Below are 27674 nucleotides of genomic sequence, written 5' to 3' on the forward strand. Positions count from 1 at the left end.
CAAAAATGATATATTTGATGAAATGATGGATAATAATGTACTTTAGTAATACGGAACAGGAACAAGCGATTTTTTGTATTTAAGTGAACTCACTGCATGAGCACCAGTGAACGATAACAGCTGACTACCGTGATGATAACTGTTTGTGTTAATAGATTTTACAACTGACGTTTTCTCGGAGCCCAATTATTTTTCAGAGTTTTAAGCCAAAATACTTGAACCCGAGGAGCATTGGGCTGTATATAAAACTGAAGCTTCCAAGGAACCCTATTTTGTGAAGAATATTTACACAAAAACAAAATCTTTAGTATTGGCAATTGTCTGCGTATATTTTTAGTCATTTTTATATCGAATAATTTTCAGTTTTGGGCTTATCGTGCAATAATCTGAGGTTGCTTCACACATCGTTGGCCACGCAGAATAATTTTTTTTAAATCTTTTACCCCTTTCTAATTATACTAAGGCTTTTTGAACATTTATTCTTCATATATCGAACAATTTGCTAAAACCTGGGGGTACAACCCACTGTTAGCAAGAAAACGTATTTTCTCCCATTCAAACAACATATAGAATTAATAAATAGTCAATAAAGAACTAAATCAAGTAAACGATACTCTGCATGGAGAATGGTAGCCGTTCGATTGTAGGGTGAATAACCTTCATGTTAATGTGACACTTTGGCAAAAAACTCTTCATAGTTCCAAAACAAAACAAGTCGTTGATGGAAATAAATTAAGAATGGAAACAATTATGTTTAAAATAAATATTTAAGTATGTTTAATACGGTTACACTACAATCGATTTATTACCACGACACGGCTAAAATGCATGGGTGTCCGTGGCCATTTCACACGGGGCTTTATTAACAGTCATTTTTAATATATCGAACACTGATCGAAATCTATGGGTACCAATCCACTACTTGTAAGAAATAATTTTATATTCTATTCAGACAACATAGAATGGAAAAAAAAAGCAATTACACGAAGTTATGAACGATACTCTGGAGAATGGTACACGTTCGATTGTAGCGTGAATAACCCTCACGTTAATGTGACACTTTGGCAAACAACTCTTGATGGTTCGAAAACAAAACGAATCGTTGACGGAAATAAATTAAGAATGAAAAACAATATGTTTAATTTGACAAACATAAACGTTGCTGATACTGGGTCGTATTCTTGCGATGTTTGTGGAAAAACAAAGCGGGTTGGAGGACTCGAGGTTAACATGAGTGAGTTACTCTCGCGTGTCTTGTATTGATTAGATTAGACTTGTACATGTTTAGGAAAATTAACCATCCCTTCACTCTAGTGTTTCCATTCCTTTCGCCCACAGCCCACCCCCTCAAAACCTCACCCCTCTCCCAATTAACTCAACCCTCTTCCATCAACTACACTACACCTCACGCTCACATTTATCGCGCAACCAAATACCTTCTTTCCATCACCTCAGTCGTTTAACATTCATCAAGCCTGGTTTCAATTTAGTCACGTAGTTGCATGTCGTAACGATGTAAAAGTGGTTGATTAAAATTTACATCCAAACTCTTTCACACGCGGCATGAAAAATAGCTTCTAGTTGCGATTAAATGGAAATACATTAGTATATATGGTTATTTTTCCTTACCTAATTTGTCATACTTTCTCTTCGTTTATCACCTTCATTCTTACTTTGTATATTCTTCTTCGCAGAAGGAAAAGCGTTCCTGTATCCGATTATCAAAAACAAACCAAACAGCTCTATTGAATTTGATGCTACAGTGAAACTAATATGTGAAATATCAGATCAAGGCTACAGTCTTGCTTGGTTTAAAGGAAGTTCCACAGGTGGCAAACCCAAAAAGATTGCCAGTGACAGACTAAATTTTCGTGAGAAAGGACGATTGACACGATCTTTGACCATAAATAAATTCGGCAAAAGTGACAGCGGTCTGTACGTATGTGTTGCTGGAAGGTCTCTTGTGAAATGGACTGCTGAAGACAGTGTTTTTCTCGCGAGCAAAGGTAATTACGTGGACTGTTGTAACTGATTTCACCCACTAAAAGCGGCATCAGTTAGTCATTTTATATATTTAAAACGGTGTGTTGTAGAATGAAATCTATAAAACTAAGCAATAAAATTACAGCTCTTCATCTGAGTTAAAAATAATTAAGAAGGATGCCTAATTAAAGATTACTAACTTGTTATTAACCGAGCGCGAGGTCTTTACTTTAGCAAGAAATATCAGACCGAGATCAAAGAGTGAGGTTTGTGCAAAAAGATCGAGGTCCGATATTTCTCGGTAAAGACCGAGCAAGCGAGGTTAATAAAAAGTTTATTATATGGCATAAGGCATGTATTTGCACTTAAAACAAACAGGAAATGCATGAATTCGTATTAGTAGCCTGGTACGCATTTAAAAAAAAATAAAAACAAAATGTTGAGTTATTTAGTTTACCTAACTTTCTGGAGACGCCTTTTAATTTCAAAATCAATTAAATTTTCTCTTGAGCATTTATTTGTACCTTTTTCATTCAGAATTTCTCTGTTTTTTCGCTTAACGTTTTGGGTAATTACGTTTTCTATACTATTAAGATGTTTAAAAAGGTCATCACAATAACTCCTTCAGGGACCGCGGAGCGTTTTTCGTATTACTGGGGCTCGGGAACCGCGCGCCTGCTAGGAGAGTGCCGGAAAATTTTAAAATATACATAGGCCTCTGAAATAGCTGCGAATGCCTTTCAATTTAAGAATTATTGGGAAATAGTAGACACTTTGTAAAGCTTCCAGCATGTTTGGCGCTCATATACAATATAACCATGCCTTGGTTACGATGTCAAATATTTTGATATGGATAACCACGCAGGATAAATGGTCTAATTCTGATGCTATGTAAAACGGTATACTTGGCCATGGTCGAATGTGCCCGGGAAACGGTATACTCGACCATGTATCATCACGCTGTTTTACATATCAAACTCTTTCCCTATTGAGATGAACATTTGCTCAAACTAGTGTCCAGTTTTTTTCTGTTACAAAATGCGCGCCTTGTAAAACAATATGGTGTCTAGACCAAAGCGCACATTATGCAAACCTCAACGTTTTGTCCACGAATTTGCGGTTCGATGTGGAAAAAATCATTTAAACGGGAGGCGAAAGACAATAACCTTTACGAGGTTGAGATTAAAGAGATTGATCAAGAAAATAAACGTGTTCGTAGGCATTTTAAAGGATACGATTCGCATTTTGATGAATGGCGACCCTATGGGCTATGGCAAAGATAATATATTTCCCGTTTCTTCAGCATGAAAAGCCTTGTGTTTTGGCCGCCGCGTCAATATAGACGATAGAGCCGATAATAACAATTACAATAAAACCTTTTGATTAAAATTCGCCCTTACACGCGCAGGTAGCCGATGTGAATGATATTAATGTCCCTTATTCCAGCATATTATATGTATAATATATACACAATATATCAATAAGAAAATCATTAATGTGTACTGCAGCAGCGCAGGCTATTGCCGACGCTATTTATTGCCGACGCAAAATATACACAACTGTGGTATTAAACAGTACTATATTAAAGCATACAAGGTGAAAATATAAAATTCTCTTGCCTGCTTATCTCGTAAGTAAACGGCGGGCCTCCATTCTGATTGTGTTCACATCACCAACAGCAGAGACTGCATTAATGTGTGAACAACATATGCAAATGCCGACCAATGTCGCAAAATACCTACAGTTCATGGCCATCGGTCCGAAGCTAATTCACGTTGAATATGTACGAAATTCATATCAAAATACGCGCCAAAACATGTAGATTTCAATTCCGAATGTAAGGAAAAGAAATATTGTATAGTGGAAGCAGTACGAGGAGTTTTCCCGCAACTTCCGCTCTAAACGGCGATTTTTGACCAATATTCTTATATAGCCCGCAACATTCAACCCCCAAAGTCCGACTCCGGAATACGACGAATCTTTACCAAAAACAATAAAGAATGTGCGGCATAGGTCTAAATTTAGTAATCCGTGTGTAAGTGAAAGATAGCTTCAGTTTCTAAGGCACACGAACAGAAAAAGCGCTTATTTTGGACGAGTTTGTATTGCGCACTGCTGGGGGTAACCTCGCTTGTAACGCGATATAGACTATTTGTATAGCGAGAGTTTGATATGAATGGTCAAATGCAGTGGCGTAGCCAGCATCGATAATTGGGGGGGGGGCCATATTCATATATTCATTTTAATAGACTGTAAAGACAATTAATTTAAAAAGAAATTAATTCTGCGTATCACGAATATATGAATATGCCCCCCCCAATTATCGTTCTAGCTACGCTACTGGTCAAATGCTGATCCATCAGTGCAAGCACCCTGCCCATTAATACGCACTCTAATTCAATGTAGTGAAGCCAAAACTCAACGTTCATGAGACATTCCGAAATAAGATGATAAGCGTAAAAGAAAACTCGCCATTGAATCTGGTGTGCAAGGTGGATGAAGGAAATCCATCACCAACCATTCGGTGGAAATACAGAAACGAGAAGCATGGATCCGGATGGAGTGACGTTACTGCACGCCTCAGGACTGCCGTTATTGTACGCAAAAACACATTGCGCGTGAACGGGCAAATGGTTTGCAGGATGCTGTATAAATGTGTGGCAAACAACAGTCTCGGAGTTGATGCATTCACTTGGGATGTTTTAAACGGAACAAACAGAGAAGGTAGGAGACGAAATCCTGCGCATTTGCCTTTGAGATAATAACTTGTAATCTGTCCCCTTCCTATTCTAGCACGTTATCTAGGTGGTAAATCGTTGTCAGAATCGTACTTGATTATAAAAGAAACTTGATAAAGGAAAGCGACTACTAAGATTTAAGCCCCGGTTACACTACACTCGATTTATTGGCACGACACGGCTACAAAGCATGGGTACCCGTGCCCATTTCACACGGGCTTTATTAGCAGTCATTTTTAATATATCGTAATCGACCACTGATTATTCGAAATTTGTGAAAAAAAAATTATTTTCTATTCAGACCGCATAGAATGGATAAATGAAGAAACTAAACGAAGTTATAAACGATACTCCGGAGAATGGTACACGTTCGGTTGTATATAGGGTGAATAACCCTCACGTTAATGTGACACTTCAGCAAACACCTCTTGATGGTCCGAAAACGAAACGAATCGTTGATAGAAATTAATTATGAATGATAATATGTTTAAAATGTTCTAAATATGTTTAATATGGTTACACTACAATCGATTTATTACCACGACACGGCTAACATGCATGGGTACCCGTGGCCATTTCACACGGGGCTTTATTAACAGTCATTTTTAATATATCGACCACTGATCGAAATCTATGGGTACCCATCCACTATTTTTATAAGAAATAATTTTATATTCTATTCAGATAGCATAGAATGGAAAAAAAAAGCAATTACACGAAGTTATGAACGATACTCTGGAGAATGGTACACGTTCGATTGTAGCGTGAATAACCCTCACGTTAATGTGACACTTTGGCAAACAACTCTTGATGGTTCGAAAACAAAACGAATCGTTGACGGAAATAAATTAAGAATGAAAAACAATATGTTTAATTTGACAAACATAAACGTTGCTGATGCTGGGTCGTATTCTTGCGATGTTTGTGGAAAAACAAAGCGGGTTGGAGGACTCGAGGTTAACATGAGTGAGTTACTCTCGTGTGTCTTATATTTATTAGATTAGACTTGTACATGTTCAGAAAAATTAACCATTCCTTCACTCTAGTGTTTCCATTCTCTTCGCCCACCCCCACTAAACCTCACCCATCTACCAATCAACTCAACCCTCTTCCATCAACTCCACTACACCTCACGCTCACATTTATCGCGCAACCAAATACCTTCTTTCCATCACCTCAGTCGTTTAACATTCGTCAAGCCTGGTTTCAATTTAGTCGCGTAGTTGCATGTCGTAACGATGTAAAAGTGGTTGATTAAAATTTACATCCAAAATCTTTCACACGGCATGAAAAATAGCTTCTAGTTGCGATTAAATGGAAATACATTAGTATATATGGTTATTTATCCTTACCTAATTTGTTATACTTTTCCTTCGTTTATCACGTTCATTCTTACTTTGTATATTCTTCTTCGCAGATGGAAAAGCGTTCCTGTATCCGATTATCAAAAACAAACCAAACAGCTCTATTGAATTTGATGCTACAGTGAAACTAATATGTGAAATATCAGATAAAGGCTACAGTCTTGCTTGGTTAAAAGGAAGCGCCACAGGTGGTAAACCCAAAAAGATTGCCAGTGACAGACTAAATTTTCGTGAGAAAGGAAGATTGACACGATCTTTGACCATAAATAAATTCGGCAAAAGTGAAAGCGGTCTGTACGTATGTGTTGCTGGAAGGTCTCTTGTGGAATGGACTGCTGAAGACAGTGTTTTTCTCGCGAGCAAAGGTAATTACGTGGACTGTTGTAACTGTTTCACCCACTAAAAGCGGCATTAGTCTTTTTATATATTTAAAACGGTGTGTTGTAGAGTGAAATCTATAAAACTAAGCAATAAAATTACAGCTCTTCATCTGAGTTAAAAATAATTAAGAAGGATGCCTAATTTAAGATTACTAACTTCTTATTAACCGAGCGCGAGGTTTTTAGCAAGAAATATCGGATCGAGGTCAAAGAGTGAGGTTTGTGCAAAAACATCGAGGTCCGATATTTCTCGGTAAAGACCGAGCAAGCGAGGTTAATAAAAAGTTTATTATATGGCATAAGGCATGTATTTGCACTTAAAACAAACAAGAATTGCATGAATTCGTATTAGTAGCCTGGTACGCATTTAAAAAAATAAAAACGAAATATTGAATTATTTAGTTTACCTAACTGTCTGGAGACGCCTTATTAATTTCAAAATCAATTAGATTTTCTCTTGAGCATTTATTTGTGCCTTTTTCATTCAGAATTTCTCTGTTTTTCATCTCGTAATGGATCGTCGGTAACGCCGGTAACGCTTGTAACGCCGGTCCATTACGGGAAAGTAATGGAGCGTTGAAAATTTTTTTCAGCTAATCACTGAGCTCCATTTCACCGGAAGTGACGCTTGCCATATAATATAAGGTTTAATTGAATAAAGTTATACCAAACAAAGGGCAATTTTAGAACGATCGTACAACCGGTCTCGGATGCACAATGATCATTACTGTCCATCAATAAAGTTTCGTTTATATAACGCACAAACGTCAATAGCTAGGATTCTGCCTGTCAACTAAAATATTATCCTTATCCTTTTCACCAATTTTCCAAACTTCAATCGATCATTTCTTTATGATTTTAATAGAGTATGTCAAACCAACATTCGTTATAAGCAATGTAACATCAAACGTGGTAACACTGGAAGAAGGAGAATCATGGAATATGACAATTATGGCCATCGGATATCCTAAACCTCGAGTTAAATGCGAACTTCACAGTGTTAAGAGTGATGCAGACGTCAATGACATTGTAAATAATTCAAAAGATCATTTTCCCGATATTTATATCTCCAATGTGAAATATTCACTTCACGATGGTATAAGGATTCATTGCGTGGCTGAGAACTTGAACGGAAAAGCTACTGCGAATTTTTCGCTTAACATTTTGGGTAATTACGTTTTCCATATTAATAGGTTGTTTAAAAAGGTCATCACAATAACTCATTCAGGGACCGCGGAGCGTTTTTCGTATTACTGGGGCTCGGAACTGCGCGCCTGCTAGGAGAGTCCGGGAAAATTTCAAAAAACACATAGGCCTCTGAAATGACCGCAAATTCCTTTCAATTTAAGGATTAATGGGAAATAGTAGATACTTTGTAAAGTTCCCCCCCCCCGGCATGTTTGACGCTCATATACAAACTATAAACAATATAACCATGCTTTGGTTATGATGTCAAATATTTTGACATGGATAACCACGCTGTTTTAATGGTCAAATGTTTGTCCTATGTAAAGTTGCAAGCATGCTTATAGTGCTCATATACAAACATTGAAAAATATAACCATGCTTTGGTTAAATGGTCTAATTCTGGTGCTATATGTAAAGTTTCAAGCATGTTTGGTGCTCATGTACAAACATCGATATAAATTTATATTAAGTTGCAACTTAAGTTGCAACTTGCAAGCATCGAATAGGCTGGAAAACGGTGTACTCGACCATGGTTGAATGTGCCGGAAAACGGTACACAGACAATATACTCGACCATGGATAATCACGCTGTTTTAATGGTCAATTGCTGGTCCTATATGTAAAGTTTCAAGCATGTTTGGTACTCATATACAAACATCTATATAAATGCAATTTGCAAGCATCGAATATAGCCGAAAAACAGTATACTCGACCATAGTCGAATATGGCCGGAAAACGCTATACTCGACCATGGTCGAATATGGCCGGAAAACGCTATACTCGACCATGGTCGAATGTGCCGGAAAACGCTATACTCGACCATGGTCGAATGTGCCGGAAAACGCTATACTCGACCATGGTCGAATGTGCCGGAAAACGCTATACTCGACCATGGTCGAATACACCGGAAAACGCTATACTCGACCATGGTCGAATGTGGCCGGAAAACGGTATATTCGACCATGGTCGAAACACCGGAAAAGGTATATTCGAAACCGAAAAGGGTATAAATGGTATATTAGACCATGGTCGAATATACCGGAAAATATAACCATGCATGTTTGGTTATGATGTCAAATCATTTCGAAATGGATAAACACGCTGTTTTAATGGTCAAATGCTTGTCCTTTTTGTCTCTGTTTTTTTCTTTACTTTGGCCAAACATATTTATGTGCTGAACATAACTAATTTCAATCCATTTGTAAACATGGCGGATTTATCATGACAGATATCGTTGAAATACTCATTTGTTTGGTTATTAAAATATACTTTGAAGAAGTAAAAGTTTCGATAGCATTCAAGATAAGATACACTGCATATACTTGTAAGAAAAAATACACTGAATTGCTATAAAGATATTCCTTGAAATTTGAGCGAACTAAAAAATATTCGTAATCAAAGACTAATTACGGAAAAATTATTGGTGGGGCTAAAGCCCGGCGAGCCACCCTGCCCCGCGGTCCCTGTCATTTCTAAAAGGTTTTGCTACTGAGAAATTCGTGACATCAGTGCAAGCACCCTGCTCATTAATTTGCACTCTAATTCAATGTAGTGAAGCCAAAACTCAACATTGATGAGACATTCCGAAATAGGACGATAAGCGTAAAAGAAAACTCGCCTTTGAATCTGGTGTGCAAGGTGGATGAAGGAAATCCATCACCAACCATTCGGTGGAAATACAGTAACGAGAAGCATGGATGGAGTGACGTTACTGCACGCCTCAGGACTGCCGTTATTGTACGCAAAAACACATTGCGCGTGAACGGGCAAATGGTTTACAGGATGCTGTATAAATGTGTGGCAAACAACAGTTTAGGAGTTGATGCATTCACTTGGAATATTTTGAACGAAACAAACATAGAAGGTAGGAGACGAAATCCTGCGCATTTACCTTTGAGATAACTTCATGCCACAGTAGATCTTGATTAAAATACCGAGAAGAAATTAAGAACCGAAGTAGTGTATATTTTTGAGTCTTGCAACCCCAATGGCCGCAAATGCCTCTAAATTTTAGGTTTATTTCGAAATAGTAGATACTTTGTAAAGTTTCCAGCATGTTTGGCGTTCATATACAAACATTAAACAATGTAACCATGCTTTGGTTATGATGTCAAATATTTTGATATGGATAACCACACTGTTTTAGAGGTCAAATGCTTGTTCTATGTAAACTTTCCAGCATGTTTGCCGCTCATATACAAACATTAAAAATACAAACAACCATGCAAAGAGGCTCCTCTTGCAAGTTTGACTATGGCGCTGTAGTTGTTCTTCGTATGTCTTAAGCGAAGGATTAAATTATGAGAGGAACCACGCTGTTTTAATGGTCAAATGCTTAATGTCGTATGTAAAGTTTCCAGCATGTTTGGCGCTCACATACAAACAAAAAACAATATAACCATGCTTTGGTTATGATGTCAAATAATATATTTTGATATATATAACCACGCAGGTTTAATGATCTAATTCTGGTGCTTTGTAAACTTTCAAGAATGTTTGGTGATTATATACAAGCATCTATATAAAGTTGCAACTTGCAAGCATCGAATATGGCCGGAAAACGGTATACTCCACCATGATCGAATGTGCCGGAAAACGGTATACTCGACCATGGATAATCACGCTGTTTTAATGGTCAAAATTAATGCTGATCCATCAGTGCAAGCACCCTGCCCATTAATACGTACTCTAATTCAATGTAGTGAAGCCAAAAATCAACGTTCATGAGCCATCCCGAAATAAGACGATAAGCGTAAATGAAAACTCGCCTTTGAATCTGGTGTGCAAGGTGGATGAAGGACATCCATCACCAACCATTCGGTGGAAATACAGAAACGAGAAGCATGGATGGAGTGACGTTACTGCACGCCTCAGGACTGCCGTTATTGTACGCAAAAACACATTGCGCGTGAACGGGCAAATGGTTTACAGGATGCTGTATAAATGTGTGGCAAACAACAGTTTAGGAGTTGATGCATTCACTTGGAATATTTTGAACGAAACAAACAGAGAAGGTAGGAGACGAAATCCTGCGCATTTGCCTTTGAGATAACTTCATGCCACAGTAGATCTTGACAAAAATACCGAGAAGAAATTAAGAACCGAAGTAGTGTATATTAAGGCAAGGCCCTCTTTGAGTCTTGCAACCCCACAGAATGCGTTTTAAGTTTAGAAATAATTAACCTATAATTAATAATTAATAATTAATTAAATAATTAATCTGAAATGGCCGCAAATGCCTCTAAATTTTAGGTTTCTTTCGAAATAGTAGATACTTTGTAAAGTTTCCAGCATGTTTGGCGTTCATATACAAACATTAAACAATATAACCATGCTTTGGTTATGATGTCAAATATTTTGATATGGATAACCACGCTGTTTTAAAGGTCAAATGCTTGTTCTATGTAAACTTTCCAGCATGTTTGGCGCTCATATGCAAACATTGAAAATACAAACAACCATGCAAAGAGGCTCCTCTTGCAAGTTTGACTATGGCGCTGTAGTTGTTCTTCGTATGTCTTAAGCGGAGGATTAAATTATAAGAGGAACCACGCTGTTTTAATGGTCAAATGCTTAATGTCCTATGTAAAGTTTCCAGCATGTTTGGCGCTCACATACAAACATTAAACAATATAACCATGCTTTGGTTATGATGTCAAATAATATATTTTGATATATATAACCACGCAGGTTTAATGATCTAATTCTGGTGCTTTGTAAACTTTCAAGAATGTTTGGTGATTATATACAAGCATCTATATAAAGTTGCAACTTGCAAGCATCGAATATGGCCGGAAAACGGTATACTCCAAGGTGATCGAATGTGCGGGAAAACGGTATACTCGACCATGGATAATCACGCTGTTTTAATGGTCAAAATTAATGCTGATCCAACAGTGCAAGCACCCTGCCCATTAATACGTACTCTAATTCAATGTAGTGAAGCCAAAAATCAACGTTCATGAGCCATCCCGAAATAAGACGATAAGCGTAAATGAAAACTCGCCTTTGAATCTGGTGTGCAAGGTGGATGAAGGACATCCATCACCTACCATTCGGTGGAAATACAGAAATGAGAAGCATGGATGGAGTGACGTTACTGCACGCCTCAGGACTGCCGTTATTGTACGCAAAAACACATTGCGCGTGAACGGGCAAATGGTTTACAGGATGCTGTATAAATGTGTGGCAAACAACAGTTTAGGAGTTGATGAATTCACTTGGGATGTTTTGAACAGAACAAACAGAATGAAGAACCGAAGCAGTGTATATTAAGGGCAGGCCCTCTTTAAGTCTTGCAACCCCACTGAATGCATTCCAAATTTAGAAATAATTAATCTATACCTTTTTCTATTCTAGCACTTTATCTAACAAGTGGTGGTAAATCGTTCTCAGAATCGTACTTGATTGTGATTATCGTCGTTTCCGGTATCGTCGCTTTGCTCATCTTGTGCTTCGGCGCCATTCTCTACAGAAGAAAGAAAATGCTTGGTGGCTTTTACCTCTGCACGATGCCGCATTACAGAGATTACATCCAGATACTCGATCAAGGTAAATTTATCCACGAGCAAACAAACAAGTTGCCATACTTGTCAGAGTGGGAGTTTCCAAGAGAGAATATCCTTTTAGGTAAGATATATGTTCTCAAGATCGAGTCAAGATGTTTAGTTTTCTTGAATGTTGTTAGTTGTCGATGGTATAACAAGCTTCAAAACTGGTGGCAATCTTGAAACCCTTGCTTTTGTCGACATAATAATGATAATATTTCGGGTGTAAATATGTTACAAATTGTGCGTGCAAGAATGGTTCGCTCTTCCGCGCGTCACATGCAAAATTTCTCAGTTCTACGTCTTTTGCAAATGCTATTTTAGAAAACGAATTAGGTTCTGGCGCTTTCGGTGTTGTGTACTTCGCTCGTGCGGTTGGGATGGCACACTTTCAGAAGCAAAGAAATGCATTAAGGGATGCACCACGCAAACACCGCTTTTCACTTAGACGTGTTAAGAAACCAAGTTTTTCTGTCAGTATAAACGATGGCGATGTTGTCGACACCGCAGTCAAGACACTCAAAGGTAGGAAAATGAAAAACTGCATTCACGTTGGCTTGCCATGCACTATTTGTTAACGTGATTAAATCTTCACTTCCTATATCTATCTATACTTACCCACCTACCTATCTACCTACCTATACCTACCCATCCACCTACCTACACACCTATATACCTGCGTATCTACCTACCTATACCTACCCCCCTACTTATATACCTACCTGCCTGCCTATCTACCTATATACCTACCCACCCACTTATATACCTATATATACCTGCCTACCTATCTCCCTACTTAGAAACATTAGTGAGCTTAAGCAAGCGACGTTTTTGACAACACAAACGGCATGAGTAACGCCAAAAGACTGGGTCAAGGATTGTGATTGGTGAAAAATAAAAACTTTACTTCCGGTCAACGTACGTGTTGTCAAAAACGTCACTTGCTTAAGCTCACTATTAAGGCACATTAATCATTGTAATGTTTTTCAAATTGTATAGGCAATTACACACAAACGGAACTTTCAGATCTTATATCTGAAATAAAAATTCTAATTCACGTTGGTGAACATGAAAATGTACTTCGGATACTTGGTGCATCTACCAAAGGTAGAAGTAAATTGATACTGAGATAAACGGAGTTTTTATCGCTCTAACGTACCAGATATGATCCATTTGTGGCTATAATGATATTTTAGATTTGATTGGATTTTCACATTTTTTGCGAGGAAAAAATGGCAATATATTACGCACGATTTTTCTTTTAATATACTGTGAACAAAAAATAAACCAAACCCGGACTAGAATTTGTGGGAAGATATAATATAGTTACAGCAAAATATTCTATAATTATAAAATAGAGAAATAAAATTTTGAGGTATATAGTATACAGTACTATGTATAGTGAAATAAAAATTCAGTCTAATTCACGTTGAATAAAATAACGTACTGAAATAAAAATTCAGTCTAATTCACGTTGGTGAACATGAAAATGCAGCTACCTCGGATACTTGGTGCATCTACCAAAGGTAGAAGTAAATTGATACTGAGATAAACGGAGTTTTTATCGCTCTAACGTACCGGACATGATCCATTTGTGGCTAAAATGATATTTTAGATTTTCACATTTTTTGCGAGAAGAACATGGCAATATATTAGGCACGATTTTTCTCTTAGTATACTGTGAACAAAAAAAAAACCCAAACTCAGACTAGAATTCGTGGAAAGATATAATTATTATTATTATTATTATACATAAAACATACTCCCAATAGGGCTTTTCAGTATGTACTAACAAGGCTAAAAATAGGTATATTTCTATCTACAATTACGTTATTGACTATGCTATGTTTATAAAATATGTTTACAATTAAGAGAAATCCTAGTTATATAGTTATACTAAGATTTTAATACTTTAACTAAGATAGGTTTCCGTTAACGTTATTTGCTAACATATTTTTCTTTAAGTGCTTCTTAAATGTTTTAAAAGGTAGTTTTTTAAAATCTTTATCTAAAATGTTCCAGATTTTTATTGCTCTATAGCAAAAACTTCTTTGACCTGATGTTGTTTTGCATGGGGGAATGTCAAGGTCGTCTTTATTCCGGGTGTTCTTGTTGTGAACTGCATTTCGTTTTAAAAACTGGTCACATAAGTACGGCGGTGCAAGTTCGTTCATGCATTTATAAGCCATTAGTGTATCTCTGTACTGTAAATGTTCCTTGACTGGGAGCCAACCGATCGCCTGTAGTACTGGTGTTATGTGGTCGTATTTCCTTGTATTTGTTATGATCCTACAAGCAAAATTTTGTACTTTTTCGAGTTTTTTTATGTTTGTTGCCGATGTATTCGACCACACCGTAGAGCAGTAATACAATCTGCTCATCACTAGGGCAATTGACAATCGTGTGGAGGGTTTCGCTATCAAAGCTGTCCTTTACTCTATTTATTTGGTACAGTTTTTGCCATTGAAGATGATATGACGTGTCGTATATGATGATCATAACTTAAATAACTGTCCATGAATAGCCCTAGGTCTTTGGCGTAAGAGGAAGGTGTGATCTCTTTTCCTAGGAACGAGATAACCAGTCCTTCAGTAAGGTTTCCGATTAACTTGGTCGAGTGCCTATTAGCATTAATTTTTGTCTTTTCAGGGTTTTAATTAACAGCTTATTTGCGAAACACCATGTTGCAATCCTCTTAAGATCCTCTTCTATGTTACTTTTTGCATCGATTATATTCGTGATTGGAAAGGACATGAATATTTCGAATCATCCACAAATGATTCTAACTTAGCTGTTTTTGGTGCTGTTGGAAGGTCGTTTATATAGATGCAAAATAACAGAGGTGACAATATTGCCCCTTGTGGGACGCCATGAGTGATTGAAAGAGTTTCTGATACTGCAGAGCCAATGCGTACGTATTGCTTTCTGTCTGAAAGGTAGCTTCTAAACCAATTTAGAGCCTTACGAGATACTCCAATATTGCTTAGTTTTTGAAGCAATATTGTGTGGTCGATGCTATCGAAGGCTTTGGACAGATCTAACAGAATAAGGGCAGATAGCTCTTTGTTATCCATTGCGTTCAGGAAAAAATCGTTTACTAATATATTGAGGGTTTCCGTTGAATGGTACTTTCTGTTTCCACTCTGGTGTGCCGTAAGGTGGCCGGTCCGGTTAAAAAACTCGTGAATTGATTTAAGGCCGCTTTCTCACATACCTTCGAGATTACATTGAGCATTGAGAGGGGACGGTTGTTGGAGGCTATTTCGTGATCCCCTTCTTTTAATATTGGTATGATTTCTGCTATTTTCCAGGCTTCTGGAAACGTATTAGTTGTAAATGAACTGTTGATGATATCCGTCAGGGGGCCTAAGATTACTTGGAGGCAGTCTTTAATAGTTCTCATACTGATTTTGTCGGGACCTGGTGATTTATTTGATGGCATAGATGTTAGTATGCGTTCAATTTCCGCACAGGTAACAGGTATGAAGTGGAATGACTCTTCGATCGGACATTGTAGGTTCTTGATTTCACAGGCAGACATGGAAGATATATTGATGTTATTATCTAAGGCCAGTTGCGTAGCTGTTTCGGCGGCTGTTATCCCTACTGACTGGAAAAAACTGTTAAAATCGTTGGCAACCTCTTCCTGGTTTTTGCTGTATATTGGGGTTGTTTTGTCTCTAGACGGAATGCGGCTATGAATTACTTTCCAAAGTGACCCAGGTTTGTCTTTATGTGTATTAACTTCAGTGCGGACGTAGTCTTTCTCTGCGACTTTTAAGGTGGATTTGATTGATTTTTGGACTGTTTTAAAGTTCTTCCAGTCCTCCATTTCTCGTGTCTGTTTGTATCGACGATGTAGCTGGTCTCTGTAGATCATTTGTTTTTTGATGTCAGCAGTAACAAATGGACAGGATCGACGTCGAATCTTGACCTCTTTAATTGGAGCATGGACAGCCAAAGTAGTAGAGAGGACATCATTAAGTTTTCTGAGTTTTGAATTGACATTGGAATCGAAAAAGATAGAAATGAGTTCTTGTGATCTTGTACCAAGATGGGTAATGAACTTTGAACTATCATAGCTTTTATAGCTTCGCGTCAGGATGCTCTGTACTGATGGCTTAGGAAGTTTCATGTTTAACGCGGTGTATACTGGTAGGTGGTCGCTTATGAGTGTGTCCATAACACCACTTTGATGGACAAGGTTGGGTGATGAAGTTATGATTACGTCGATTAGTGATTCACAAGTGTTTGTGATCCTGGTTGGTGAAGTGATCAATTGCTTTAAGTTCATCTCGTACATGAAGTTTTCCAATGCTGTGGTCTCAGCGGTGACCTTCATGGTGTTGCAATTGAGGTCTCCCAAAATAAATATGGGTTTGTCCTGCATGGCGGCTTGCATATAACTTGCTTTTAGGTTGTTTTCTAGGCAGGACGGCGGGCAGTCTGGTGGTCTATATGATACACAGAGCAGGATAGATCTTAACTTTTTAGTCTGAAGTTTGAGCCAAAGCTGCTGGAAGTAATCGGTGGAAACTGATGATATTTCCTTCAGTACGGTGACCTTAATATCACTCCGAATGTACGCAGCTACCCCTCCTCCTCTTTTGTGGAGGCGGTCTTGGCGATAAATTTTATAGCCCTCCAAGTTGATCTCGGCATTTGGTATGGTTGTGTTTAACCAAGTCTCTGATAATGTTATTGCCTCAATCCTTGTCTTTGAAACAAATTCGGCGAATTGGATCCAATGGGAGGTATTTCGTAGAGACCTTATATTTAAGTGTACCAGACGGAAATGGGGGGACTTTGAAATGTTATAATTTTGCGGAGTGTCCCGTTCTATACTAAGGTCTTTCAGGGTCGAGTGTTCATTCCAAGACCTGCCTTCAGTGGTAGGAATGTCGATCATATTGGGATTTCGTAAAAGCTTGTTTTGCTTGGTATTTCGTTTGTTAATTAATTTAACATTGTGATTCGTAATCCTCACAGGTATCGGATAGACTTTATCAGGATTTCGTGAGGGATCGACGTGGCATGCATCGTTATCTAGACCCATGTTCCATTCTGGTCTACAGTACGATTGATGGGTTGGTAGGCTTGGCGGAAGTATTGTTTGTAAATGGGTGATTGGGGACGTTGGCTCAGAGTTGACTGCTGTGGGTGGTGTACATGGAAAGGCGGGAATTGGTTCTGGCCCAATGACTGGTAGGTAAGTGGTTTGTTTAGGCAATGTGATTGGTACGATGGTAACTTCCTTAGGTGTTTTACCTGATATGGTGGTGGGCTGTTTACACGTGTCCGATATTTGGCCGGTGTATGGTTTGTCAATCTCCGGTGAAAAGGAGGCCTGTTTCTGCGATCAGATTTCCGGCGGTTAGCGCTGTTATTAGTGTTGGCTTTTGGTGGGAAAGTCCGCCGGTTGTCCTGTCTACTCGAGCCAAAGGAGGACTTTTGGGATTTTGGGTTTTTTGTAGAAATGTGGGGCCGATTGGTTTGAGTGTAGTTACTGGATACTTTGGTTTCTTTTGGATATGTGTTCTTATGTATATCTCTGTGTTTCGCTTTATATGAACGTAGCTGTTCGTTCAGATGGTAGTGGGTGTATTCTTTGCTTTGTTGTTGTCTATATGACCTGATTTGCATCTTTTGATCTTTAATCGCTCGAGTATTGCCTTTGTTTTTATATGAAAGAGGGGTGGGTTCTTTGTGCATATGGTCGTTATCATTAGCCTGTTTGACATTTGGATTTGTGGGGGCGGTAATTGCCGGATTTTCCTCGGCCTCGTTAGGCTTGCAAGTTGAGGGTATCGTATCTTCGAGTAATATGATGTTAGGAATTTGATCTTTATCCGGATTTAGCTGTCGTTCGCCTGTTCCTTTATTGACCATACGTTTGATTTCAATTAGGTCTCTTTCCATCTGTTTTATTTTTCCTGTTTCCTTTGAGAATTCTTGCATTTGCAATTCAAATTTGTTAATGTTGTGGCCAGGGAATGAACGACCTTCTTGTACGTTTGCTAAAGATTGTAGGGCATCGGTTTTTGATTGTAATATCTCGATATCGAGTCTAATACCGTCGAGATCAGTTGTGATTTGAGTACATGAACACTGATCAGAAAGTTTTTTGGGTGGCTCGCTACTTGCTCCGCTCTCGTCATTCAAGCGTGGTAGGCCAAGGCCAAGCGTTGCTTCGCCCATTAGGATGTTACAAAACTGCTTTTTGATTCTATTGGCTTCTCTGCCACTGAGTTGGAGTTTCTTCTGTTTTCTCCACCACATTATTGTCGTTTGGCCATTGCTGTAGGATTTTCGCTCGTCTCCCGGTGATTTCCAAGTACCGTTAAGATCAATATTCAAATCTACAAATCGTTTGAGAGATTCGAAATCTCCTGACCAGGAGAGTTTCAAGTGGGAGTTTAGTTGACCACAAATGACGTTGTTATCGTTGTTTGATTGTGTAGAATCGATATCTCCATCCGATGGTTGGGAATTACTGTTGGCATTCGAGTTAATCGAAGAGCGCAAAATCTCCTGGCACTCCGCCATGTCGTGTGTTCAATGTCGTGTGATCATAATGGGTCGGCACTCTATATAATATAGTTACAGCAAAATATTCTATAATTACAAAATAGAGAAATAAAATTTTGAGGTATAGTACTGTATGAAACCATGGCCAGTTTTATCTAGATGCATGGTACTGATAGATCTATACTATCCATTTTGATAACTGAGCTTCGTTATGCATGTTGAATCTATGATGATAAACAATGAACTTTCGAATTCAGTTCCATTTCCATCTTTTTCATTTTTTTAGCTATCCTGGTAAATTAGGGCAACAAGACAGTTACTGAAGGAATGGATATTATATTTTTTAGTTGATACAGACCTTGCACCTCTTATTATCCTGGAATATTGTCCTCATGGGAATCTCAAGGAATTTCTCAGAACAAGACGGGATATTTACGAACCAGAATGGAAGGACTCGATTGACAATGGTCAACTAACTGTCATAAATATTGCGAATTTTGCTCTACATATCGCCAAAGGAATGGAATATTTACTTTCTAGAAAGGTAAATACTATAATTATATAAAAGCTAGCGCGCACGAATGGTGTCACATCTAGTGCAGCTACCTTAAAAACCTGAAACTACGTGCAAGAAAAGCACGTCGGTCAATGAACTATAATGTAAACAACGCTGAAGGGTTATGATATCGTTTACCAAAAAGTATAAATAGCCAAATATGTCGGAATTTTACTAAAAAGCTCTTCTTGCTTTGGAAAGTGAAATTAAAATCGAATCCTTTTAACTAGCTCTAGCTATATATTACCTATTGTTGGTATTTGTCTGTAACTAAGGTTCGATCATTTTGTAAATAAGGTCATTAATTGATCGCGTCGCGTAGCGACAGCGATCTATAGTTTCGGCTTGGTTTTTTTTTTTTTTTATTTTCCTCTCGGGTCGACCCCCAGCGTCGCTAGCTGCGGGCAATATCACCCTAATCGGGAACCTGCGCACAGGTAAGTTGCTAGTTATATCACGTGTTGTATTCACTTTGGGCATATTTCGTTTCACCTTCGAACTTCGAAGCAGTAAAGTAGAATCAATAAAGCGATCAAAATGCTAGCAAGTGTTATCTTTATCTTTACACTCATTACACATACAACTAACTGCACACGCCGAGCACAGTAAGCCTGCACTAAAGGATTTCAAGCAGTTTCGAAATGGGCTGTTTTGTGTTTCTCCTGCTTTCAACATGCGACTATAGTTCGGTATATTGTTCATTTTTATTATTAAGAACATTTACGACACAAAATTTGCATAGCTGGGCTGGCTACGCCGCTGTGAACGACGCGATCATATAACGCCTAGTAGGCGTCTTGTTATTTTTTTCCTCTCGGGTCGACCCCCAGCGTCGCTAACTGCAGGCCATATCACCCTAATCGGGAACCTGCGCACAGGTAAGTTGCTAGTTATATCATGCACGTGTTGTATTCACTTTGGGCATATTTCGTTTCACCTTCGAACTTCGAAGCAGTAAAGTAGAATCAATAAAGCGATCAAAATGCTATCTTTATCTTTACACTCATTACACATACAACTAACTGCACACGCCGAGCAGAGTAAGCCTGCACTAAAGGATTTCAAGCAGTTTCAAAATGGGCTGTTCATTTACGACACAAAATTTGCATAGCTGGGCTGGCTACGCCGCTGTGAACGACGCGATCATATAACGCCTAGTAGGCGTCTTGTTTTATAGATAAAATCATCAGTAGCGTAACCAGCCTGATGATTTGTCCCGCTATGCTAATATTTTGGTGTTCATTGACTGTAAAAACAATGAATTTGTAAAGAAATGAATAATTATAATAACTCGAAATTTACATAGCGGGACAAAATCGTCAGGCTGGCTACGCTACTGAAAATCATAAAGAAGTTCAAAATTGTGCTAATATTAAAGTTACTTTTCCTTTCAGTGCATTCACCGCGACTTAGCAGCCCGCAATGTGTTGATAAGCCAGGAGTATATTGCCAAGATTTCAGATTTCGGTTTGGCACGCGATGTGTACTATGACCTGGAATATGTGAAGAAAACTTCGGTTGGTATCATATATACGATATAACAAGCGCACTATAATAGATCTCTACACATGCAGTGAGTGTTGTAAAAAAGATTTATGCCAAATAAAAAACTTCTTAAATGGCACCAAGATGTCCCCCTGTAGGGCTTTTGTCCAAGTCAAAACCGACCGTGAGCTATAATAAAAACTGGAACGCGAATTGCTCATTTTGGCTGCAAAATGTCAAGTGGTACGGAGACATTTTGCAGCCAAAATGAGGAGTTAGCGTTCCAGGTTTTATTATAGCTTAATACAAAAGACCACAAAATTTGGCAACTTCGCTTGGCTTCTTGGATTCGGTACTTTACAAAAATTATTTTGCAGCCAAACTTGGAAATTTTACTAAGTTTTAGTTTAGTTATGATGCATTTTTCGGAAATTCCCTTTTTGTCGCCTAAATCAAAAGTTGGTCTATTACGCAAGAGGTCCTATTTAAAATCGTTGCTAAATTTTGCCAACAAGAACTCTTGAGGACCTCACCGCGTTTAGGAACATCAGTCCAACAGATGAGTGGGATCTCTAGATGCCATGCAGGTTGCTAATTTAATATTGCGGTTCAATAAAATCAATTCTATAAAAGTTATATATATTTCTTAGCAGAAAGAAAATTTCATATCTTCAACCGGGAAACATTTTTAACTTCACATGCAGATTAACTTTAGTCACCGCATACAAATTTTCAGGGGTTACTTCCTATCAAATGGATGGCTATTGAAGCGATACAAGATCGTGTATTTAACGAGAAAACTGACGTGTAAGTCATTGTTGTAGCTAATCTTCTATACGGAAAGTCAAACTTTGATTTGCCAATTCGCCACTGAACCTGCATGTTTTGTGTGTGCCGAAAACCTGTTGAAACTTACATTCGACCGGAAATAATCAGGGATTTCGCCAGGAATGTCTTGACTAGAAGTAGTTTTTTCTATTTTCATAACATGTTAAACTCCCTTTACAAATTAAAAAGCATGCGCTCTTCCGTGTTTTGGTTTACGCCGGTTACGGACAAGTATAAGTTTTCTATGACAAGTGTTATCGGATGTTTTATTTTTATTCACGCGTGTGGTAGTATATATAGGACCGGCCTTTACATACAACGGTTTTAACTACAATAATGTTCGTCATATTTGTGTTGTTGGTGTAGGTTCTCGCTGCTCTAGCCTCGAATCTTTACGTTGTTCAGTTTAGTTCGAGGCTATACTTTATTCCCTAGTTCTAGTTACATAGAGTAATATAACTCAATGAATGATAAGTCATAATTATCATAAATCGGTTGAAATATTGATTTAGGTGGTCTTATGGCATTGTCTTGTGGGAAATGTTCACTCTAGGTAAGTTTACACCTGTATGCATGCACTATGCTTTAACTCTAAAATCGTAGTGTGTGCAAACCTGATGATTTGGGGAACGCTCAAAATGTTTACTTCTTCTCGTCTTCTGTAAATAGGTAGTTGAGATTTCCAGGTTATCCCTAACAATTTCTCACTTCAGGTGGAACACCGTATCCAAACCTTGATCCTGCGTCAGTTCTTCAAACTTTGTTAGACGAAAAAAGAATGGAACCTCCAATGCACTGTCCTCAAGAAATGTAAGCATAAATAAACTTGACTTGAATTATGCTCAGTTAAACAACCTTTCTGCGAGTTTTTATGCACAAGGGACCGGTTGTTCGAAAGGCGTTTATCTTGAAAGGTTGGATAAGCTAAAGTTTAAAAATACTCTAGCTCATACATTTTGTGAGTTTATTATACTGAACCTGCATCTTATGCATTGAATATGTACTTCCATTGAAAAGTACACTTTTTATCTTGTTTACTTTGGGCTTGACCTGAAATGTGCGGAATAAATTTGCCCAATAATGCTTCGGCTAATTATTTGTAAGTAGGGAGAATGCGGATGTGGCATGTTTACATAACGAGGTCACGTCCAGGGTCACGTCAAGGAAGGGGCGCAAACGTGCCACAGGATGAGGGGGGTGTACGTTTTTACTTTTTTTAAGCCCACACAGACAGGACGCGATTTGGCAACGCGGCCCCATTTTTCCAATTTTTTACTTTCCAAAAGCAAATAAATATTAACCCATCATAATATTCTTGTAGATTACTTAATGATAATACATTTTGACTACACTTTAGCGTCCATAGATTCCAAATTTTGCTTCCAGAATTTAATTAATATGCTTCGGAAACCTGAGTGGGCCTTTATAGGAACCGCTCTCCGAATTTCATTCATTTAGATATATTACGGCCTTATGCGCCTACTGGCGAGACGAGGCAAGATGATTTTGTTCAATATAAATAATTCCTTACTCAGTAAGCTAACTGATATATTTGAGCAAATGAATTACTCGATATTTTTCGGAACGCTTTTATTGCCGCGACTGTAAAAAAATTAGAATTATACCCAAATGGTCGCAACCTTTCCATAATTCCTCCTGGTCCAAACGTCTCAACTTATAGCTTAGAAATTTTCTTCGAGGCGAAGGGTGTGTGTCGAAATGACGAAGTAAATTCTCCCTGCACACTATATAGTGGATCGTTTCAATGCCAAATTTACAGATTATTTTATTCTTTTCATATATGTGCATATATGCAGAACAAATATTATGTCAAGCTGCTGGTACAAAAGTCCTTTGAAACGACCAACATTTTCAGAGTTAGTTTGTCAACTACAAAAGTTGTGTGGAGTTCCAAAATCAGGCCAATTAGAGGTTGGTATATTAGCATTATTCGCAACATTTTAATGTGGTTCGTAAAAATTGTCGATCTTAAGAAACCAGCCCTATTTAGGTTTTGGTTTGACTCCCACGCAGCAAACTGATAGAACAGTACTTCAGTGTCTCTTAATTGTCCTTTGCATACACATTTATGCCCAAGAACATCAACTATATTACTTTTATATTAACTTTAAAGGGCAATTTTTGTATAAAATATAATATTATGCAATGGTAAACAAGTTTAGTCATTCTTCTGATTGGCTTAAATTTGCGGGCTAAACTGATATTTCAGCCTGGCAAATTTATCATTTTAACCTGTAAAATACACCGCAATGCCCGCCAAAGTTAATATAATAGACCTTTCTTATAATGACGTCAAACGAGGAAAGCCTGTTGTTGCACGAAATTTGATGGACTCGACAAAACTACCGAGCCAATCAAACTTTGTGTAACATCAGACTTTTCGCGTTTGACGTCCTTATGAAAAAGGTCTATTGTATAACATAATTGGTAGCGCATCTTTGTAATGGTTTTAGCGTGTTTGTCTGTGCATGTATGTAAGTAAATAAATTCGAAATTAATAATCATGATAACTTTGATGACGTGTTCACAGTTCACTTAAAGTTTGCGCATTTCTTGTGCAGGTTCATTATCAGAATGCTCCATGAGAAAAATTGACGTCCCCCGAGAGATGGAAGGCGAATCGCAGTAGGCGAGCTAGTGTTGTAGTGAAGAGCATTGTGTAGCTTTGGGTTGTTATGCACGGTATAAATCTCGCTTTTTCTTGTAGAGTCATTTGAAGATACTAGTTGAAAGTAAAATGAATGTAAAACATTCGTGGGTTTTCATTATCTATATATATATATATATATATATATATATATATATATATATATATATATATATATATATATATATATAAGCATCAAGTAGTTTAGACTAGAGTACCGAATATCATCCGGGATCATAGCAGGGATTATTTTAAGGAAATTTTGTCACCACAAAAAAGCGCAATTAGAATTTATATAACTGTAACGTCATTTTAGAAAAGCTCTGGGCTTCTGGCACTGAGCTATACAGGGTGTCTCAAAAAAACGCAACCACTTAAATATGCAAAAATATCAATATTGTTCGGGTTTGCACCATAGTTCAGCTAAAATGACTTTTAGCATTTTAAATGAAGGATTAACATTTTCAATTCCCAGAGGTGTTTATTTATTGAGCTTTAGAGCTGTATATTATACTTGCATAGTTAAGTTGTTGCGTTTTTTTTGAGACACCCTGTATAGCTCAGTGGTCACTGGATGTCTAGCCTGAACACAGACCTTCGTAACTAAACTATTGTTTCTTGTAAACTTTCACAGAGTATGTCGAGCGAGTGTGCTTTTTTTCGGTAATTTTTAGTTAGTTTACACAGAAGTGTTCACTAATAATAATAATTGTCGCTGTATTAAAAGGGTTGGATGTATATACAGTTTCATTGATGGTGCGGATTCTGCTTTTGTATGAAACGAATTCGAATTAAGGACACAGCCCGAATTCTACTTATTGCAAGCGAATATCGTTACACTGGCGGCCGTATTCAAGCAGACAAGCTTATTCATTTCTGTGATTCGTAAATCTCTACTCAAATAATAAATAAATATAAAAAGCATAAATACTTCACCACGGTTGATTCCACCTAACTCGCTGAAGATTGCCAACGACCTTTCAAAACATCCTTTGTTATGTACGTTAGCCAATCAAAACCCATCTTTCTGCCCGTGTAGCAATCAGCTTTGCATACGCTCAGTCATTAAAATAAAGATTTTTCACAAGGACACATTTCAGAGGAAACAAGACGCCTACTAGGCGTTATGATCGCGTCGTTCACAGCGGCGTAGCCAGCCCAGCTATGCAAATTTTGTGTCATAAATGTTCTTAATAATAAAAATGAACAATATACCGAACTATAGGCAGGCTTACTCTGCTCGGCGTGTGCAGTTGTACGTGTAATGAGCGTAAAGGCTGCATTCCACTTACGCGTTTTTCATACGCACGTACACGCACGTAAAAGTCTGAATCCTTATACATGTTACCTTTGAAAAAACTAAGTGAATAAATCGAAGGAACTTAGTTTTCTGCATATTTTAGTATGCATTAGTTGACCTAGATGTTAAATAATAAAAATTTAAAAGCGTTTAAAATTTTCCGTACGTGTACGTGCGTATAAAAAACGCGTAAGTGGAAAGCAGCCTTAAAGATAAGGATAGCACTTGCTAGCATTTTGATCGCTTTATTGATTCTACTTTACGGCTTCGAAGGTGAAACGAAATATGCCCAAAGTGAATACAACACGTGATATAACTATCAACCTACCTGTGCGCAGGTTCCCGATTAGGGTGATACGGCCTGCAGCTAGCGACGCTGGGGGTCGACCCGAGAGGAAAATAAACAAGACGCCTACTAGGCGTTATGATCGCGTCGTTCACAGCGGCGTAGCCAGCCCAGCTATGCAAATTTTGTGTCGTAAATGTTCTTAATAATAAAAATGAACAATATACCGAACTATAGTCGCATGTTGAAAGCAGGAGAAACACACAACAGCCCATTTCGAAACTGCTTGAAATCCTTCAGTGCAGGCTTACTCTGCTCGGCGTGTGCAGTTAGTTGTATGTGTAATGAGTGTAAAGATAAAGATAACACTTGCTAGCATTTTGATCGCTTTATTGATTCTACTTTACTGCTTCGAAGTTCGAAGGTGAAACGAAATATGCCCAAAGTGAATACAACACGTGATATAACTAGCAACTTACCTGTGCGCAGGTTCCCGATTAGGGTGATATGGCCCGCAGCTAGCGACGCTGGGGGTCGACCCGAGAGGAAAAAAAAAAAAAAAAAAACCAAGCCGAAACTATAGATCGCTGTCGCTACGCGACGCGATAAAAAAAAACAAGCCGAAACTATACATCGCTGTCGCTACGCGACGCGATCAAAACAAAAACCAAGCCGAAACTATAGATCGCTGTCGCTACGCGACGCGATCAACTATCGCTTGGAAAATGAATATGTGGAGGCAAATTTGCGCACTGTCGCTATGCCTGGTTTTATTTAGAACAAGGCCTGCATGATTTTCAATGAGGAGGGACGCACGTCCAAAAAAATTGTTTCCGGACCGAGTATGGAATTCAATGCGTATGTTTTCATGTATACCGGCTTAGAGGGCCCGAAATTTCGATGGAGAATTTTTGAAATTGAGTCCATCAGAAACCAAATTTTGGCACCCTTTGCAAAATATTTTTTCCCTATTTTAACGACTGAACCAATGAAAGCACACTTTTCTCTCCCACGAGGCGTTATTTTATTGCCAACAAGCGAGAAAATTTTTTAGATTTGATCCCTTTAGATCCTTGAAAATAGCTATTTCTTATATAGTCTTAGGGGCTGTTTACATGAGCCCGGTTACCCGAGATTCAACGAAGCGTGAGATGATTTTGAGGTATTGAAATGAGCAGATAACGTGATCCTGGCAGTCGTATAATCACCACAACAATAGCATGTGCTTGTTTGGTGTCATAAAAACTTATTTCAATACCTCAAAGTCCTCTCATGCTTCGTTGAATCTCGGGTAACCGGGCTCATGTAAACAGCCCCTGACTCTCATAGGCGTACTCTCTCACTGCATGAGTCTTTCTCTGTCCTGTTATTATAAACAATCACAGTGTCCATTAGTTTCAAGTACACACTTTTTAGAAGAACACATTCGCATTTTACAAGGACACAACGTGTGTACAACGACACGCTATTTTAATGCCTGCAAACCAGGGGCGGCAGCGGAACATAATCTATTTTGGGGGGCTAATTTCACAAGGCGCCACCATGTTTGGCGCCGAGCGAAATTTTCTTGGAATTAAAATGCTCTAGATCTTCGGAAATAGCCATTTCAGAGTGTTACTTGCCGCTTTCATCGTAGTTTTTCATGGGCAAACACAAACTGAAACAATAGCGTAGCCAGCCTGTCGATTTGTCCCGCTATGCTAATTTTTTTGTGTTCACTGACTGTGAAAACAATAGCTTTCTAAAGACATGAATAATTATTATTAACTCGAAATTTACATAGCGGGAAAAAATCGTCAGGCTGGCTACGCCAATGAACTGAA

General features: G+C 38.1%; 1 protein-coding gene and 1 long non-coding RNA gene across 3 annotated transcripts; both read left to right on the top strand.

The window, feature by feature from the left end:
- Positions 1-1949: 1949 nt before the first annotated feature.
- LOC114536850 lies at positions 1950-5559 on the top strand. Of its 2 annotated transcripts, none has more exons than XR_003688492.1 (3): positions 1950-2006; positions 4390-4707; positions 5406-5559. It is a non-coding gene; the product is annotated as an uncharacterized LOC114536850 (long non-coding RNA). The 2 variants fall into 2 exon arrangements; XR_003688493.1 differs by lacking the exon at positions 5406-5559 and adding an exon at positions 5023-5106.
- Positions 5560-5653: 94 nt separating this feature from the next.
- Positions 5654-24338, top strand: LOC114536862 (fibroblast growth factor receptor 1-like). The gene is made up of 14 exons (XM_028558199.1): positions 5654-5687; positions 6139-6450; positions 7331-7633; positions 9206-9517; positions 12013-12282; positions 12525-12725; positions 13200-13307; positions 19076-19272; positions 20679-20801; positions 21506-21576; positions 22110-22150; positions 22311-22407; positions 23415-23529; positions 24180-24338. The coding sequence occupies exons 1-14, from the start codon at positions 5684-5686 to the stop codon at positions 24201-24203; spliced, it is 2178 nt and encodes a 725-aa protein (XP_028414000.1). The 5' UTR covers positions 5654-5683; the 3' UTR covers positions 24204-24338.
- The last annotated feature ends 3336 nt before the right edge of the window (positions 24339-27674 follow it).

Source organism: Dendronephthya gigantea, unplaced genomic scaffold (genome assembly GCF_004324835.1).
Source record: "Dendronephthya gigantea isolate DGI-Jeju-01 unplaced genomic scaffold, DenGig_1.0 000149F, whole genome shotgun sequence".
Lineage (NCBI taxonomy): Eukaryota > Metazoa > Cnidaria > Anthozoa > Malacalcyonacea > Nephtheidae > Dendronephthya > Dendronephthya gigantea.